This window comes from Rhea americana, unplaced genomic scaffold (assembly GCF_003343005.1).
Source record: "Rhea americana isolate MKP2758 unplaced genomic scaffold, rheAme1 scaffold_46, whole genome shotgun sequence".
NCBI classification, from domain to species: domain Eukaryota; kingdom Metazoa; phylum Chordata; class Aves; order Rheiformes; family Rheidae; genus Rhea; species Rhea americana.
The window spans coordinates 871749-887007 of NW_028186601.1; the positions used below are offsets into that span (position 1 = coordinate 871749).

The 15259-nt window shown below is 36.4% G+C and overlaps 1 protein-coding gene across 1 annotated transcript in view; it reads right to left on the minus strand.

Annotated features, from left to right (window-relative positions):
• SPIDR (scaffold protein involved in DNA repair) overlaps nucleotides 1-15259 on the minus strand; it is a 202661-nt gene that overhangs the window by 4746 nt on the left and 182656 nt on the right. The window contains exons 12-17 of the mRNA XM_085316261.1: nucleotides 12655-12742; nucleotides 11156-11299; nucleotides 10999-11058; nucleotides 7282-7480; nucleotides 5979-6131; nucleotides 829-922 (exon numbers count right to left, since the gene is read on the minus strand). Coding sequence (XP_085172387.1) covers nucleotides 829-922; nucleotides 5979-6131; nucleotides 7282-7480; nucleotides 10999-11058; nucleotides 11156-11299; nucleotides 12655-12742 — 738 coding nt within the window. The remainder of the gene's footprint in view (nucleotides 1-828; nucleotides 923-5978; nucleotides 6132-7281; nucleotides 7481-10998; nucleotides 11059-11155; nucleotides 11300-12654; nucleotides 12743-15259) is intronic.

Consider the following 15259-nt stretch of genomic DNA (forward strand, 5'->3'; position numbering starts at 1 on the left):
AATAAATAACAAAGTCAATATAGTAAAGTTTTTCTTACTTAGGAAAATGTTACCTATTTCAAAGTGATTAAAAACCACCCTACTTCTCCTTAAACTTCTGTAAGCTTTTCCAGTAGAAAGAACCTCCTTTCTTGCTTGTAACACTCTGCTCACTCTCTTACTACAAGGCTTTTATCCCATTAGATATCTCGGACCATGCTAGAGCAAGTTGGCTAAGTAGCTAAGGGGACACTTCCACAAACATGCCCAAGTGACGTGGACTTGACATTTCAGGCGATAACAGGTTCTGCAAGATCAGTTTTCACATTTGTAACATTAATATTGCCAGAATTATTCTACATTATTTTTAGAAAGGTTATATATTCTGTAGGTCTGAATGCATCTCTTTTGCATTTATGTAAATCATAGCAAGGATCACAGATCAATTTTAAAAAGCAGGTGAATTAATAATCTACATGGTAACAATGCAGGACAGAAAAACACAATAAACTATTGTTCAAGGAGCTTAAAATCAGAACTGGGAGTTAGGTAGCATGTTAAAACTAACATTGTGATGCAGTGGGGTATGAAATCTTTAATAATTCAGTATTGTCTTGCAAAATTGTGATTACTGTACATTCAAACCATTTCATATCTACTTGTATCTTTCTTAATAAATTAATCTAACCTTGCCGGTATTATCAGTTCATCAACAATAAAAATACTATGTCTCACTGCTAGGAAGGAACAAAGTGCAGCCTGTGCCTGCAGGAATGATTGCATCACCTATTGCTGTTATGGCTACATCTGCAAAACACCTGGAATATTAAGGAGCATACTGACTCTTACCTGTCCTGGGGATAAAGTTCCAATTTTCCATTGCCACATTTGTCGCATGTAGGCCAGGAGAAAGCAGTGCTCTCATTAACCCCAACAACAGTGCCTAAGATAATAATAATAATAAAAACTTACAAAATACTAAATGTAAGCTAGCAAACTCCTGGCTTCCCAGCAGGCTTCATCTTTTCTGACTCTCATCTTAAGAATAAGACTCTTTCTTTCATCGTGCCAGAGAAAGAATCAACTTTTCCAACAATCTCGCCCTCTTCCTCCCTCCACCTTCCAAAAAGGAATGTCAGTGAGGCAGAATGCATCAACAGTCTAAAGACAGCAGAAGACAGATATTTGAAAATGAACCTTCCAAACAGGTTCAGAAGTTCTGGTTTGGGATTTTTTTTGTTTGTTTTGGTGGCGATTTTTTCATCTTGGACCTCTGATGTTTCCTTGGCAAGAAATACTTGCAAAAGTCATTGGTCAGATAGCTTGACATCAATATTTAGGAAACATAAGACACAAGTCTTTTCAGAAACAGTGATGTCAGTTAAATTCCACTAACAATGGAGTTATTCTTCCTTTATCCTGATTTAACAGAGATTAGATCTGGCCCACAGATTTAAGTGTGTGCCCAAGAAGGGAACGCCAAAGATACTTTCACCTAATATAAAGGGACTTGCTAGTTTTGGCAAGAAAAACATATCCAAGTTTTATGAGAAACCAGTTAAAAGTGTATAATAATTTATGGTAATGAGATGCTGAAACAATTAGCATTATTTATGGAGAAAACACAAGTATTTTGAACTGTACGAGGCGGATCACCTGGAGGAACAAAACTGCAATAAAATAAACCCTCCATCTGGTACAACAGAATTATAGGGAGCAAGAATCTCACAGTTTTATAATAGAGTCAATAAAATAAAGCCCTGCAGTCTAGGGATCACTTACACTGACAGTAAAACAGGGTGGTAATCCCTTACTTTCTTTGCTTTCCAGTCCCCTAAGACAAAGACTGGCAGAAAGCAGGGAGAGACATATCAGCAACAAAACCTTAATTTTCTCTGGGAATTCAAAGGACAGCAAGTCTGAAGATCAGGAAAGCTATTTCCCAGATACAACATTTATGGCCCAATTTCTATGCATATAGCAAAAGAACATAGGTTACCTTGACAAAGTAAGCAATTCTAGGTATTTTAGAGGGAACCTTTGGAATGCTACAGCAATAACTTTTAATAACTTCAGCTTTTATGATAAACTAAGTGTTTCCATCAGCTACTACGATGTAGGACACTTCCTGCCACAGCACAGGCATGTTTCCTCTGTTCATGAAAAACTACTAAAACTATCAAATTAGCTTGCTGAATAAGTTTCTTTTTTTTTCACACAATTTCACTTTTTCATTTTAACATAACTTTTTTAGGCAGATCTGTTTCTTCCCTCTAAGCCTTTTCAGTCGTCTCTCCCTCAGTTTTGTACTACATTGCAGCTGCAGGATACAAAGGCACAAGAAACACAAACGCATTGGAAGGAAACGAATCAGATCATACTGACTAGCCTGTGCGTAGTGCAAAGGTTTATTTTGATGTCAGTCCCCTTGTGGAGCCACAGAAAATCACTGAAGACTGAACAAATACAACTCAAAGCAGTAACAGATCCAATAATCCAGTGACAGCCATTTGCAGCCTGCATGTATATCCTGAGTCAACTGCTGCATGCCTTTGTCAAGACTTTAGATTTCTCTTGACTTTCAGAGACCTTTCAGATGCTCTCCTGAGATCCTTCTTTTAAATGGAAACATATAGCCTTAAGTTGATTTTCGCATCTACTCTGCATTTTCCTGTGTTGTGGTCAACACCATCAAGAAGAGACTGATAATAGCTCAGTCAAAACAACCTCTGGCCAAACAGATCTCTCGTGAGGAATGCAAAGGAGAGCTGAGGATTAAAAGTACCATTCTGGCTGAAGGCTCAAAAAATGAAAAGCTACATTTATTTTCTTTTCTGATCAGTTACCCTGATTAATGAATAGAAAGGGAAAAAGTTCAGTCAAAAACTGAGACTTAAGCAAGATAATTAATCTCATTTGTTCAGGACAACTGAAAAAAATATGAGTAAGGGATGAAATATAAAAATATCCAATATGAAATTCAATCACTAAATGTAAGTAAGTCATATACCAGGAAAATATCATTACTCCGGTAATATTCCCATGCCATATATGTGGCATGAACTACCTAGAATTTGCTCATAAGAATATTAAGAGGAAAAGTAGCTCTGCTCAGCATGAATTGACAAAATTTAAGTCATCCGGACCACTGCAATACAGGAAAAAGAAGCCAGAAATTACTTTGCAATGCACAGTGATGAGAAAATCTGCTGGCCCTGAGCTCACAGCCGAGAGCAACAGCTCCGTTTTCAAAAGAAGAACAAACTTTCCAGTAGTAAGCTACCACAGGTTTTCACTCCTCTGCTGAAGAGTAACATACTGTCCATCTCAGAGTGATACAACCGAGTCTCTCTGAAACAAAGATTTCTGACTAACTCAGTGGATCTGTTTGGATTACAACACTGCCCTTCTGAGGGGGAGGAAGAATCTGATCAAGTATTACTGGAAAATTTCATTGGCAGAACACTAATAAAAATAATTAAACACAAGTTGCAACAAGGAATATTCCAATTAAATATAAGCAAAAAATTCTTCCCAGTGAGAGAGGCTGAGCCCTGGAACAGCTTGTCCACACAGGCTGTGGGATCATCATCCTTGGAGAGATTCAAAATGTGACTGGACCAAGGCCCTGAGCATCCTGAATGCAACTCTGTACTTGGCCCAGCTTTGAGCAGGAGTTTGGACTAGACAAACTCCAGAAGTTCCCTACAAACAAAGTTATTCTATGATTCTATTTATACACCTGATAAAGTCTTTCCTAAACTTCCCTTCCAAATAATGACTCGTCTGCCTAACCCTGGCAGGCAGTATGGTCAGTGCCCCCGCCCTCCTCCCAAACTTGGCATCTGTGGAGGTGCTGATGCTGTAATTAATTGCTGTATCCTTGGATGGGGGGTTGAATGACCACCTACATTTTTCAGTGACTAAAAAGATGCTTTTTCAGTGAAGCTTCACTAAGAAGGTACACTGCCAAATCTCTGAGCGTCAGGAGGAGCAGCAGGGACAGGAAGAGAATGGGCAGAAGCAATGCTTCAGGAGGAGGGAGAGCCTTTGCAGCACCTTTGGGTGTTAAGTGCGAGGAGGCCTACGTACAGCGTACGTAGTTGACCAGAAGTACAGGAAGCAAAAGGAGGGCACAAAGAAACAGAACTAACATTGCAGCAAAGGACATATTGCATCTCACTGAAAGCCCAATTAATAACTCTAGGAGTTTTTCTAGAAGAGATAGAGACAGTGAGGGAATTTCACAGAGGATAATTTTTCCTGCATGAATTACTCCATTGGATACATATGTTCCCACCAACAAAGTAGGGTTAATGCTGTTAACTTCATTTCTTCATTAGAAAGATGTAAACATTAACTAACCAACTTTCAAAATAGTGAATACCTATCATAAATGCTATTAAACAATTTTAGTTACAATAGCAAACACACACAAAAAAAGAAAGTGAAGGCTATCTGTATGTAGAACTAGCATAAATATTAAAGAAGGTATTTTATATTCTACATCAGTACAAAAGTATGGGAGCATACTGATAACAGCTACCCTAGACAAATTTCAGATTAAGCTAGACAAACACAAGACTGTAGGATTAAGGTTGTCATTCTTCCTCATATAATGAAGAACAGGGAAAGCCCGACACTTCTAAGGTACGTAAAGGAAATGCTTGTTTACACAAAGAATCACAAAGGTATATTTTCTTTGCTTAACAGGAAAAAGAAAGAACAAAGACATATTTTGCTTTATTCTATTATATACACTGTCACCTGGACAAAAGAAGAAAGGCACTTCTTATGATTGGTATATAAAAAGTAAGAGCAGGGAAGTGATAACTGTTAGCATAACTACTGGAAAGGCTGAAAAAAGGCAAAAAGTATTTCATAACTGGCGACAAAAACACCTTTCAAGAAACTCACAATATTCATGTGAGCTGTGCATAATGACCAAGGCTTAGAGCGAAGTGCCTGTAGTTGGGCTTGTTTTTCATTATGCAATTTCAGAGTTTAAGATTTGTCAGTGCAATGTAATCATATATTAATCACAGAGACATTGCTAACGGGTGGCTCTACCAAAAGAGTAGTAATGGCTCTGAGTGTTTAAAAACACTCAGACACTTATACTAAAACCACTTTTTTAGTATATTGTTTTACAGCTGAAAGTATTCATTACTACACTTTAGAACCATTATTTGCTATTATTTTATAGAACATTTCAAATGTTTAAGTGAATACTTGAAAGTGTAAATGTGAGTCAGTCTCAAGAATTTTCTACAAGGATTACTGTAATCTTAAGAGTTAAATTAAGAAAGGAAACTATCTTTGAAAGCCTCAATTTGTTGGGCTTTTAAGAATTTTTCCTTACAGGTATGCCACAACTGAGAAGGCTGACCGGACAAAGCATTAGAACATGCACTGTAAGAAATGTTTCTGAACAACTAGGAAAAGTTAGAAAATATATTGTAAGAAATGTTTCTTCATGTTGGTGGTAGGACTGAAGTATTAGACAAAAAAGTGATCCAAAGGGGTAAGCAAGTATTGGCCAAGTTATGCTAAATCTCTATGGTGAAACATTAAATCGTCCTATTTCAGCAAAGCTTCAGGGAAAGCAGAAGCTAATCCCTACTATTCAGAATCTGGCTATCTATCTGCCTGAAAAATGTTGGTATACCTTAGTGCTGCCAATATCAACAAGGCTGGTGTGAACAGAAGGCTCCTGAAAGAAGACGGTGTAGGAAGGAATATAATAAAACAGATTGTACATCAAACATTTATTCTGGGGTATCAGTGAGTGGGAGCAGCAGCCAAGCAGAGCTTGGCCAATAAAAGACAAACAGAACCCACAAAGAGGTATAAAAGCTTAAATATCCTAATGACCTACAGCAGTACTACGCTTTTATATCCCTGTACACCGTTTGTGCAAGAAATCAATATGCGGACCTGAAAGACTAAAGTGAACACAAAGAATTAAGCTCATTCATTTCAGAAAAGGCCATACAAACCTCTTACAGTACAGACGGAATTGGCCGGTGTGGCAGAATCCAGCTCATCGAGTTTGACAGGGCCAGTCAGCTCACCGAGGTCAGCACCAGCAGCCGAGCACAAAAGAGGCTTTTGTAATAAGAGAACAGTACGTTCAACACAAATAATCCTACCTGCCAACAAAGACATTTCAGTTCAGCACAGTAACAAGGAAGAAGGTGACCACGTTAATTGTCATGGCCAATAAAGACAATGAACTCTGCCAGTTACTAAGCAGATGGATAGACACCATCAGGTTTTCTCCACGACAAAATATTTTGCTTTCAGTGATACATGCATCACTTTGTGACTCCTGGGGAAAAGGATTCCATAAAAAAATTCTAACACGGCAAAAGAGAAGCGGACTCCGTTCAGAGCAGACTGTAACAGATTCCCTGGAAACATGCAGTTATTGTCCCTTCCTCAGGAATCGGTCTGAACACCTCTTCCAGTGTGCTTACTTTATTTCAAATAATACAAAGAGAAGGTACATGCAATATTTTATTCTCTGAAGCAGAGATTCTTTTGCTCTGTTTGCATGAACTGAGTATGACGGCTAGGAAAGGAAATCAGGCAGGTTAGCAGATACAGTAACAGGGGACAAGCCATTTACAGAGTTCGGTGCTTCTGATCCACTTACATTTGGAAGTGACTGAAGGCCACTGACTTCAGATGTCAACTACATACAGATGCAACAAATGAAACAATAGGTGAGCCTAACAAAAGAGCAACTACAGAATGAACAGAGTAGCGAATTATCTTCTTTATGATCTGTGTAGTGGTAAAGGCTCACTGCTAAGATGGTGTAGGATAGTTTCTAAAAGTTGTGTGCCTAGGGAAACACAGCAATAAAGTCTCTGGATTCACCATCTTACTCCTTTTAGAGGTAGCAAGTTCAATAAAACAAGTTTCTGCAAGAACATCAAAACTATGAAACCAATATTCCTAATATCTTTGAGTCTTCTATCAGCTATCAAATTCGATTGACACTAGTCATTAAATTCAACAGTCATCAGGGAAGACAGACAGACATATCAGTGGACATACAGTAAGATCACTTAATTTCTCGCTTAATTTGGAGATCAAGCCAAAACTATAAAAAAGAAAACAAAAACTTACAGAAAACCTATAGTTACACCCCCTTCAAATTTCTCATTCAGAACTTGCCATGTTTCATCTTCACCTGAGAATGAAAATCTCTGTAGATCACTTACTGCAGTGACAGAGACGAGGATGTTATTTCAGTTTGATTCCAGCTGCTTCAAAACCACGAATAAAGCTTACCATTTCCCCACAGTGCGTCCCTGAAGAAGACGAGGCGCGAGGCGACAGTGAGGGCTTCCCTCACCTCCGTACCGAGAACACAGGACGCAGCAACTGACACAGCGACAACTTTTGGAACTACGTGAACCGTGTTTTGCAATGTGAAGTCAGTCACAAACAGCCAAATCTCCCTTTGATTTATAGGAACATTGTGTTTTGTCTATGGTTTCCAACCAAACAAACAAAAAGATACAAAATTGGAATACAGTCATTAATTTTTAGAAGAATGAAAGGCTACAATAACATTTTTAAAGTAACTAATAAAACTGACATAATCTACTACATTTAGGGTTTGTCCTGGAAAATGAATCAAAGCTTTATTGGAATGTCTTTTTTTTTTTTTTTTTCCTTAATGCATATACAAACTAACATCTTCTACCTTAAATAGACCTTCTCAGGTTGAACCACTGGGATCTTGGCTTTACGTTAAACAACTATCATGTCTTAATTGAACTCACTTTGAGTGTATTTGGGATCTGAAAATATAGTTTATAAAAAGCTAATCATCTGTTTTTATGAACAAAGACTTAAATGATTTTTGCCATAAAAATAAAAGAAAGGCTAAGACTACTACTTTTTTTTCCCCATGTAAGCAAATTTTCCATGTATTCTTCTCTGATTCTCACGAGCACCATAGCTCACGAGGCTAATAGCTGCTATAAGTTACAAAGCTGGGAATTTTTCTTTCTGTTGAATAAACACATCTCTAATTTTTTGAATGATACACAGAAATAGGAAAGAAGAATAAATGAGAGGAATAGGAAAGAAGAATAAGAAACACAGGACTCTACTATGATAATAAAAATTTCCTGCCTGTTTAAGACAGGTATAAAACTATTCTGGTATGGTTAAAATAAGGTCTATCCAAACAAATGATGTCACAACCAACAACACCTACATTTTATGCCAAGCTTCATGTCTGAAATCAATTAACCAGCACTTGCGTTTGAAAATTTTTTTATATTAGGATGAAAACAAGACAGAGTAGACAAACATTATATACATATCAATGCTTTTTCCAGTCTCTCTAACAAAATCAGATGGCTTACAATTTGACCCTCCATGCTTTTCTTCTTTTTTCTTTTTAATAAAACTTTTATAATTTGTGTGTGTATGTGAATTCTATCATGTTTTAGAAAAACTGTTTAATAACAAAACATATTTCACATTTACCAGTTCAAGCAGCTTGCATTTTTTTAAGATTCTAATATTTCTAATATTCTAATAAAATGTTTAACTGAAATTAAATTACTTTATTTAAACAATTTTCATTATTAGAATAGAAATAGAAGTTCATATTTAAAATATATAAATGAGATTTAAATACTACAGTGATTGGTAAGGTACATACCACATAAATATTTTATTTCCAAATTAGCATTTCTCAGTCATAATGCAATGCAATGAGAACCCTAACTTTTAATCTGCAATTGAATTCAAACCTTGAAACCATTAACCATACTAAAACAGCTTTTTGGTCATTTTAACAGCTCTTGAACAAATGCAAATAATGACTGGTAAAATTCATAACTCAGCTGTTATGGTTATCCTTTAATACAATATATGCTGCCTATCGCATTTTCGTAGTTTCTTTCTATAGCAGCTACATGCATTGGAGTGCCTCCTCTACACAGACAGTATTAAAGCAGCTTCAAAGACAGGATTTCTAATGCTGTCCCATGAGAGCTACTAACACATTAAAGGCTGGCCTTCAGAAGAATCATGCAAGAAGTAAATAATAATAACAGCAAAAATCACAAGTTAGTATAAAATCATCATCTTGCTATGTGTGACAATTTGTTCTGAACAGAGAGGACACAACAGACAAAGAGCAGCAGGATTGAGTTATAAGGAAGGACAGCTCCTCAACCACAGATGGAATATATTTCCTCATATTCCTTCTGCACCGCAGTACAGATTCTGAGTAATAATAAAAGCATATTTCCATTCCTCTTTTACACAAATGAAGCATCTCAGAATACTGCAGCTACATAGAATAAATATTATTTTTAAAGCGTATTTGAATTAACCCGTGTAGCAGATTCTTTAATAAAAAGTCTGCAAAATAACTCCCTTCACATATTCTAGCATGATGATTTTGCATGGGAAGGATGAATCTTCCTGGCAGTAAACAAGTTGCTATTTGTGACAATCTTCTGGAAGGATCAGGCAACTGATACACTAACAACGGGCATGTACATTTACATTTGTAGAGCAGTTATGCAGAACTTAAATATCTTCTATTGCTTTTTGATTATTACTTTCAAAAATTTATGAGGTCAATATTGTTCTCTTATGCAAATTTAGTGCTTACAGTTCTGTGAATAGCCATTAAATAAGACAGCTAATAAACTTTCCAACAGCAGTAAGAAATCATAGACTTTTTTTTTTTTTCTATTAGAAAACCCCCTGTTCTTCAAAACCATAATATCTATTCCTGGGTACTTCATCTTTTCTCTAATTTAGTGATAAAGTGCATCTACACAATAATACTGATGGCACACTGTGTCTAAGATGTGGATGGTTTTGGTTTCATACCAGAAACCAAAAATGTCTAGCTAAGATATCACTACCTAATCTCTGTAATATATATATATATATATATATATATATATATATATATATATATATTTTTTTAAATAAAACAGTTTTCCTGGAAATACAGCAAGTCCACACATACATATGTCCACCTTTCTATTAACATCCTAAAGATCTCATCAAACCGGCTGTAATTTCAAATGTGTGTAAATGTCCTGGTGTCACTTACCACGGAAAAAACACTGCCAAGTGGGAGAAGATAACTCCCCATCATGGAAGGTAAAAGTACTCCCTGTCTAAAAATCAAATTGTAAAGCTCTGGCTGTCGAAGCGAGAGGACAAGATAAAAATTAAATTTAGGTCTCACAGTGGTGGGGAGCATCTCCAGCTATTTTGCTGTCCGTTGCGGAATTTCTTTGTCTTTGGTTCATATGCTTCGATTCATACTTTGTTTTTTGTGGAGCTGATGGACAATTACAAATTATCCTCCACCAGAATTCAGTGCTGGCTATACTAGGATCCAGTTGCCAGGAAAAAATAAATAAATCAGGAACAAAAAATGCCTTTAACTACTGAGAGAGTTAGCAACATTTTGAAAGAAAATTGTAGCATCATTCAGAAACAAATAAATAAAACATAATTATAAGCTTTCCAACATAATATGGATGACAGATGTATTTACCTAAGAGTTCCTCCTTTTCTACTAACTGGACCATAAAAGCCAAATTTGCCTGAGGGGCTTCTCTTGAAGTCAACAAGAATGGTCCACTTGCATGCAAAGAGCAAAACTATTTTTATATAACCACCGTCTGCTAAATTCTATCCCTAGACACTCAACTGGCTGGGAACTTTTCATATGTATTTAAGTATTTAGCTTCACTAGAAGTCTCAACTAACTCGCTGGAAGCAACTTACCAAAATCCCGGGTGAAATATTCTCTCTGATTATATAACAATTAATTGATAAATAATTCATCTTCTAGACTAAATGGGACTGAGATTGAAAACTCAATTCATTGCACCCATTCACAGAAAAATCCAGAAGAAAATTGTTTTTCCTCTGAACAAGATAAATGCTGGCTTCTTTGCACATACATTATACTGAATTTAAATATATTTCATTGCAAAATGAAAAGATTACCTGTGGCCTTAGATATAGCACTCGTGCCCAAAAGCTACAGCGTACATTACAACCGTCAATCTGGAAACAATTGTGCAAAAACAGGGAATGAGACAAGTATGGCATTGGAAAGTTAATGTTACAAAATATTTGTTACCTGACCTCTAAAACCGATTACCTGAAGAATTTCCTTTAGACCATGAACAGCTGGTGGCTGGTACAAGTTAGAAATCTGTTCTTCCTCATCTACTTTCACATGTATTTCACCAGACTGAGCAGTAAGAATATAACAGAAGCTGGGAGGAGGCAGATTAGTTGTCATCTATTAAAAAGTAAGGAAAAGAAATAGGACTTTAAAAATGGCACTTTAATTTAGTCAGTCAGTGTTTATAATGACAGTTAAAAAAAAAAACATTTTAAGAGTGATGGAAAACCAAAATTATATGGTAAGATAACAACAACTTTCTGAAGCGTAAGTTGATTTTATAAAACAACATTCACATGTTACAAGTGAAATCAGCTTGTGTGCATCATTCTTTCCAGAACCTGACATTGATCCTCATCACAAAAACATCTCATGATTTGGCACACTTGGCAAACACTGTGACTATTTCAAGGTGGCTGTTGTTTTTATGTTTTTTTATAACATAGTAGGAGTGCCCTAGTATATATATTTTTTTAATATCCGTAACTTTTCTGAGATTTGGGGACTTTTGCATGTGGGTGGGTTTTTGTGATAGTAAACAGCTGAAGAACTTTTAAAGCTGCCAAATTAAATCCAGGACGGCACAAGGAGATAATGAAGAACAGGAACTCAGAACTACAAAATTTTTTCTCTTTGTGCTATGCCAGATTTTTCTTTCCTCCTTAAAAAGTGCTGTGACGTAACAACTTTATCAATCTCCATTTAATGAGATCTCAAACTAGAACAGCTTCTCAGGAATGAAAGACAATACAACAAAATCATTTTCACTGTGTATTTGGTAAAATACTGTTCTAGGCATGTTTTCTGTTAATAAATCATTTCACTTACTGAAAGAAATAAAAATCTATTAAAAAAAAACCATTGAAAAAATCCTGCGTAAGGAAAAAGAGGCAAAAAGACATCAAACTAAGTTCTGTTTGCTTCCGACAGTATTAAATAAGAAAACTGAATGTACATATGGTTCAAAAGAAGTCAGTTCCACAGAACTCTTCCCAACATTATCAGTGTGTTAGTAATATTATTTATGTTTCTATGTATAAAACTCTATCTGCTTGCATAAAACTGTACTGTTTTTATCAAGAAAAAAAATTTATCACAACTAAAAAGGCCATTCTTCCAAAAACTTGTGATAGGAAACTGTAAGTCTTGTATCTTCCTTAGAATTAAAGAGTTTTTCAAACTCGTGACAGAAGTGTAAATTTCATGATTATGGAAAGTTTCCCCCATTTTTAGATTGCTAGTAAAATAGAGAAAATGAAGAACGCATAAAAGTCATAACAATGCTAAACAACATTTAAGAGCTTTGCCCCATCCATAAATACTCTCATTCTGTTGTCCACAACTTTTTTTTACACATAAAGCAATCCATTCCTCTGAGAAGATCAAGGGAAAATCAAGGAGAGAACTGCAGTTTCACTCGCTTTCAATCTTGCTTTTATGGCTAAGGTCTGAACTTTTTATTTATGACTTACCATTTCAGAGTCTTGACTTTGTCCAGGAACTTTTACAGGAACGACTGGAGGCCACAAACTGTCTATCAGACTAAAAAGTCCTAACGTCCTTCAAAAAGAAAAATAAAATCAGGTTTTAATATTTTTCCAGTATTATATGCTATATTTAAAACATCCATTTAATTATTTGAATATCAATTTAAAAGATTAATATAATTCAAACCATTGCATGATTATGCAAACAATTTTAAATCACATTTGTTTTTTAGAAGCTGGTTTTGATTTGGTCTAATTAAAACTCTATAATTGCTGCTGCAGGGTGGAGAGCAAGGGAAGGGATACATCACATTCAGTGACAAGCAAGTCATATTTAATTCTGTGACATGAACAGCCTGCAGCATGATAAAATTCAGAGAAACTGAGGTAAATGCTACCTTACAAAGGACACCAATACCAATGCAACTTCTTGACAGCTTCACGACCCAGCATTTTTTACTGGTAGATTGAACAAAATGTTTTGCCTCTATCGTTTCTTGCTTTTCTCTACCAGCTGATCATAACTGCTTTTATGAAAGTCTGCAATGATCAACCATGAACATCTAGTACGAAAACTGTCAAGATTTTGTTATCTTAAATGCACTCAGACCTTGGAGTACAAACGTGCAGAGATCTATCTCCTTCCTACACCCCTCGTAATTTAGCTATATTTTATTATTTATTTTTGCAAGTTTCCCACTTTTTCTTCAGAAACAAACATAAAATTAACACCCCAGCACATTACGGTAAACTGGCATAAATTCTCCAGTTTCAGCATTCAAAGCTGGAATCTGCAGTTCAGCAGCTACTTGGTCAGCTGATACATAATGCAGGCAGTAAAGGCAGCAACGTCCAAGGCAGTGGCCAAAAAGAGTTGAGGGAGTGGAAATAACTACAAACCAACTTGAAAAGGCAGGTCTTTTGGAATTAAAGCTCTTAGTTATTTTGTCCTAGTTCTCTGGGAATGTTCTATATGGTCAAGTCACAGAGATCTGGATTTTAACCCCACACTGCCTTCCAGAACAAGCAGTCTGTCCCTCAAATTAAGAAAGCCACTACTCCTGGAACAGCTCTAGAAATGAAGTCAAACACTTGCTAAAGGTGTTACTCGCTCCTGAACAAAACTGCTGGAAAATCATACTCAGTGTACAGCCCCGAAGCACCTTGCAACATGCTGCTTCCCCTAAAGGAGTTAAGGAAGTTCTTCCATTAAGTTCTGCTTAAAGTTCACTTCTGCTTAAGGTTACTAATTCTTATTTATTTCTGTATCTCTCTAGTCTTTCTCCTGATCCTTAAGTATTTATACTTTGGGTATCTGTAAGTGAGTGAACATCTTTGAAGTTTCTTCATAAAGCATCATGTATCATCTATAATACAATGTTAATACATTGTTGGGCCTGGTGGACCAACCACCAGAAGAGACTTTTCAGCAAACTGACCACTTTTTGATTCCTTAATAAGGGTGACATTTTCTGTCCTGTATTGTACAGATTGATTTCCTCTCCACAGTCATATGAGGACCACTGCTCAGTGGAAGTGTGTGTGTGTGTGTGTGTGTGTGTGTATGCACAGAGATCACATATACATCAAGTTATAGCAAACAAGCTATGTTGTTGAAGTTTGGCTATAATCACATCTCCACACAGACCTTATATAGATCTCTCACTGAAATCTGTGTTTTGAAGCTTGCACATGAGACATGAAGTTGTCCCTTATTCTATAGTTCTCTTCCAGCTTGCAATCTCTTATCAGCATATTTAGGACATCAGGTAGATTACCTTCAATTACTTGTGTCCTTTTGGAGAAGGTGATCTACTGCTTGAACTAGGAGCCCTTAATTATTAGTAAATTATTGTACTTGTTCACAAGAAGGCAGAGGAATAGAGTGTATAGAGACTGTCTCCTCAACACTTTGGACTCATCTCCTTCTTTGACACCGGTCAGGCAAACAACAGGGATATTTATCATCTGAAGGATCTGCAAGTTCCAAATCTCAGCACGCTGTGACTTCCCTCTACTAAAATGGCAGCTCTGTTCTGGAGCCGTCATTTATATGCCAGGAGTCGGTGTCCTTGATGAGCCAGCTCCTATCTTGCTCCACCCATGCGTATGCCTCCAAAAAAGTTAATGCTGCCCTTACATTTATGGATTTTGACTTCTTGGGGAGGAGGGGCAACCACACTGCAGAAACGACAACACATTGTGTCCTCCTCTGTAGAAAATAATTATCCTCACAGAAAGAACAAAATTCATTCTCTTTATTGGCCGTGGAACACTCATACCCCTCTTCAATCTGACTTGAACAATGAATGTACTTTATCCAGTATGTGTATCCTTCCTCGGCTATAGAGTCGGGACAAGTGATGAACAGCTGGCTCTGTGCTACAGTGAAGGGACTTGGTTAGCCCCAATGTGCACAAAGGGTCTTTCTCACTTCAGAAAGCGAAATAAAACCTTAATTTAGCTCTGTCTCAATTACTAGCCATTCTATTAAAAAAAAAAATAAATGACAAACATTTTAATGAAAACAGGACAGATTTCTAAAAAAGGGAAAAGTAAGGTAAGAAGCAAGAAGAAACAGGCTCAAGGA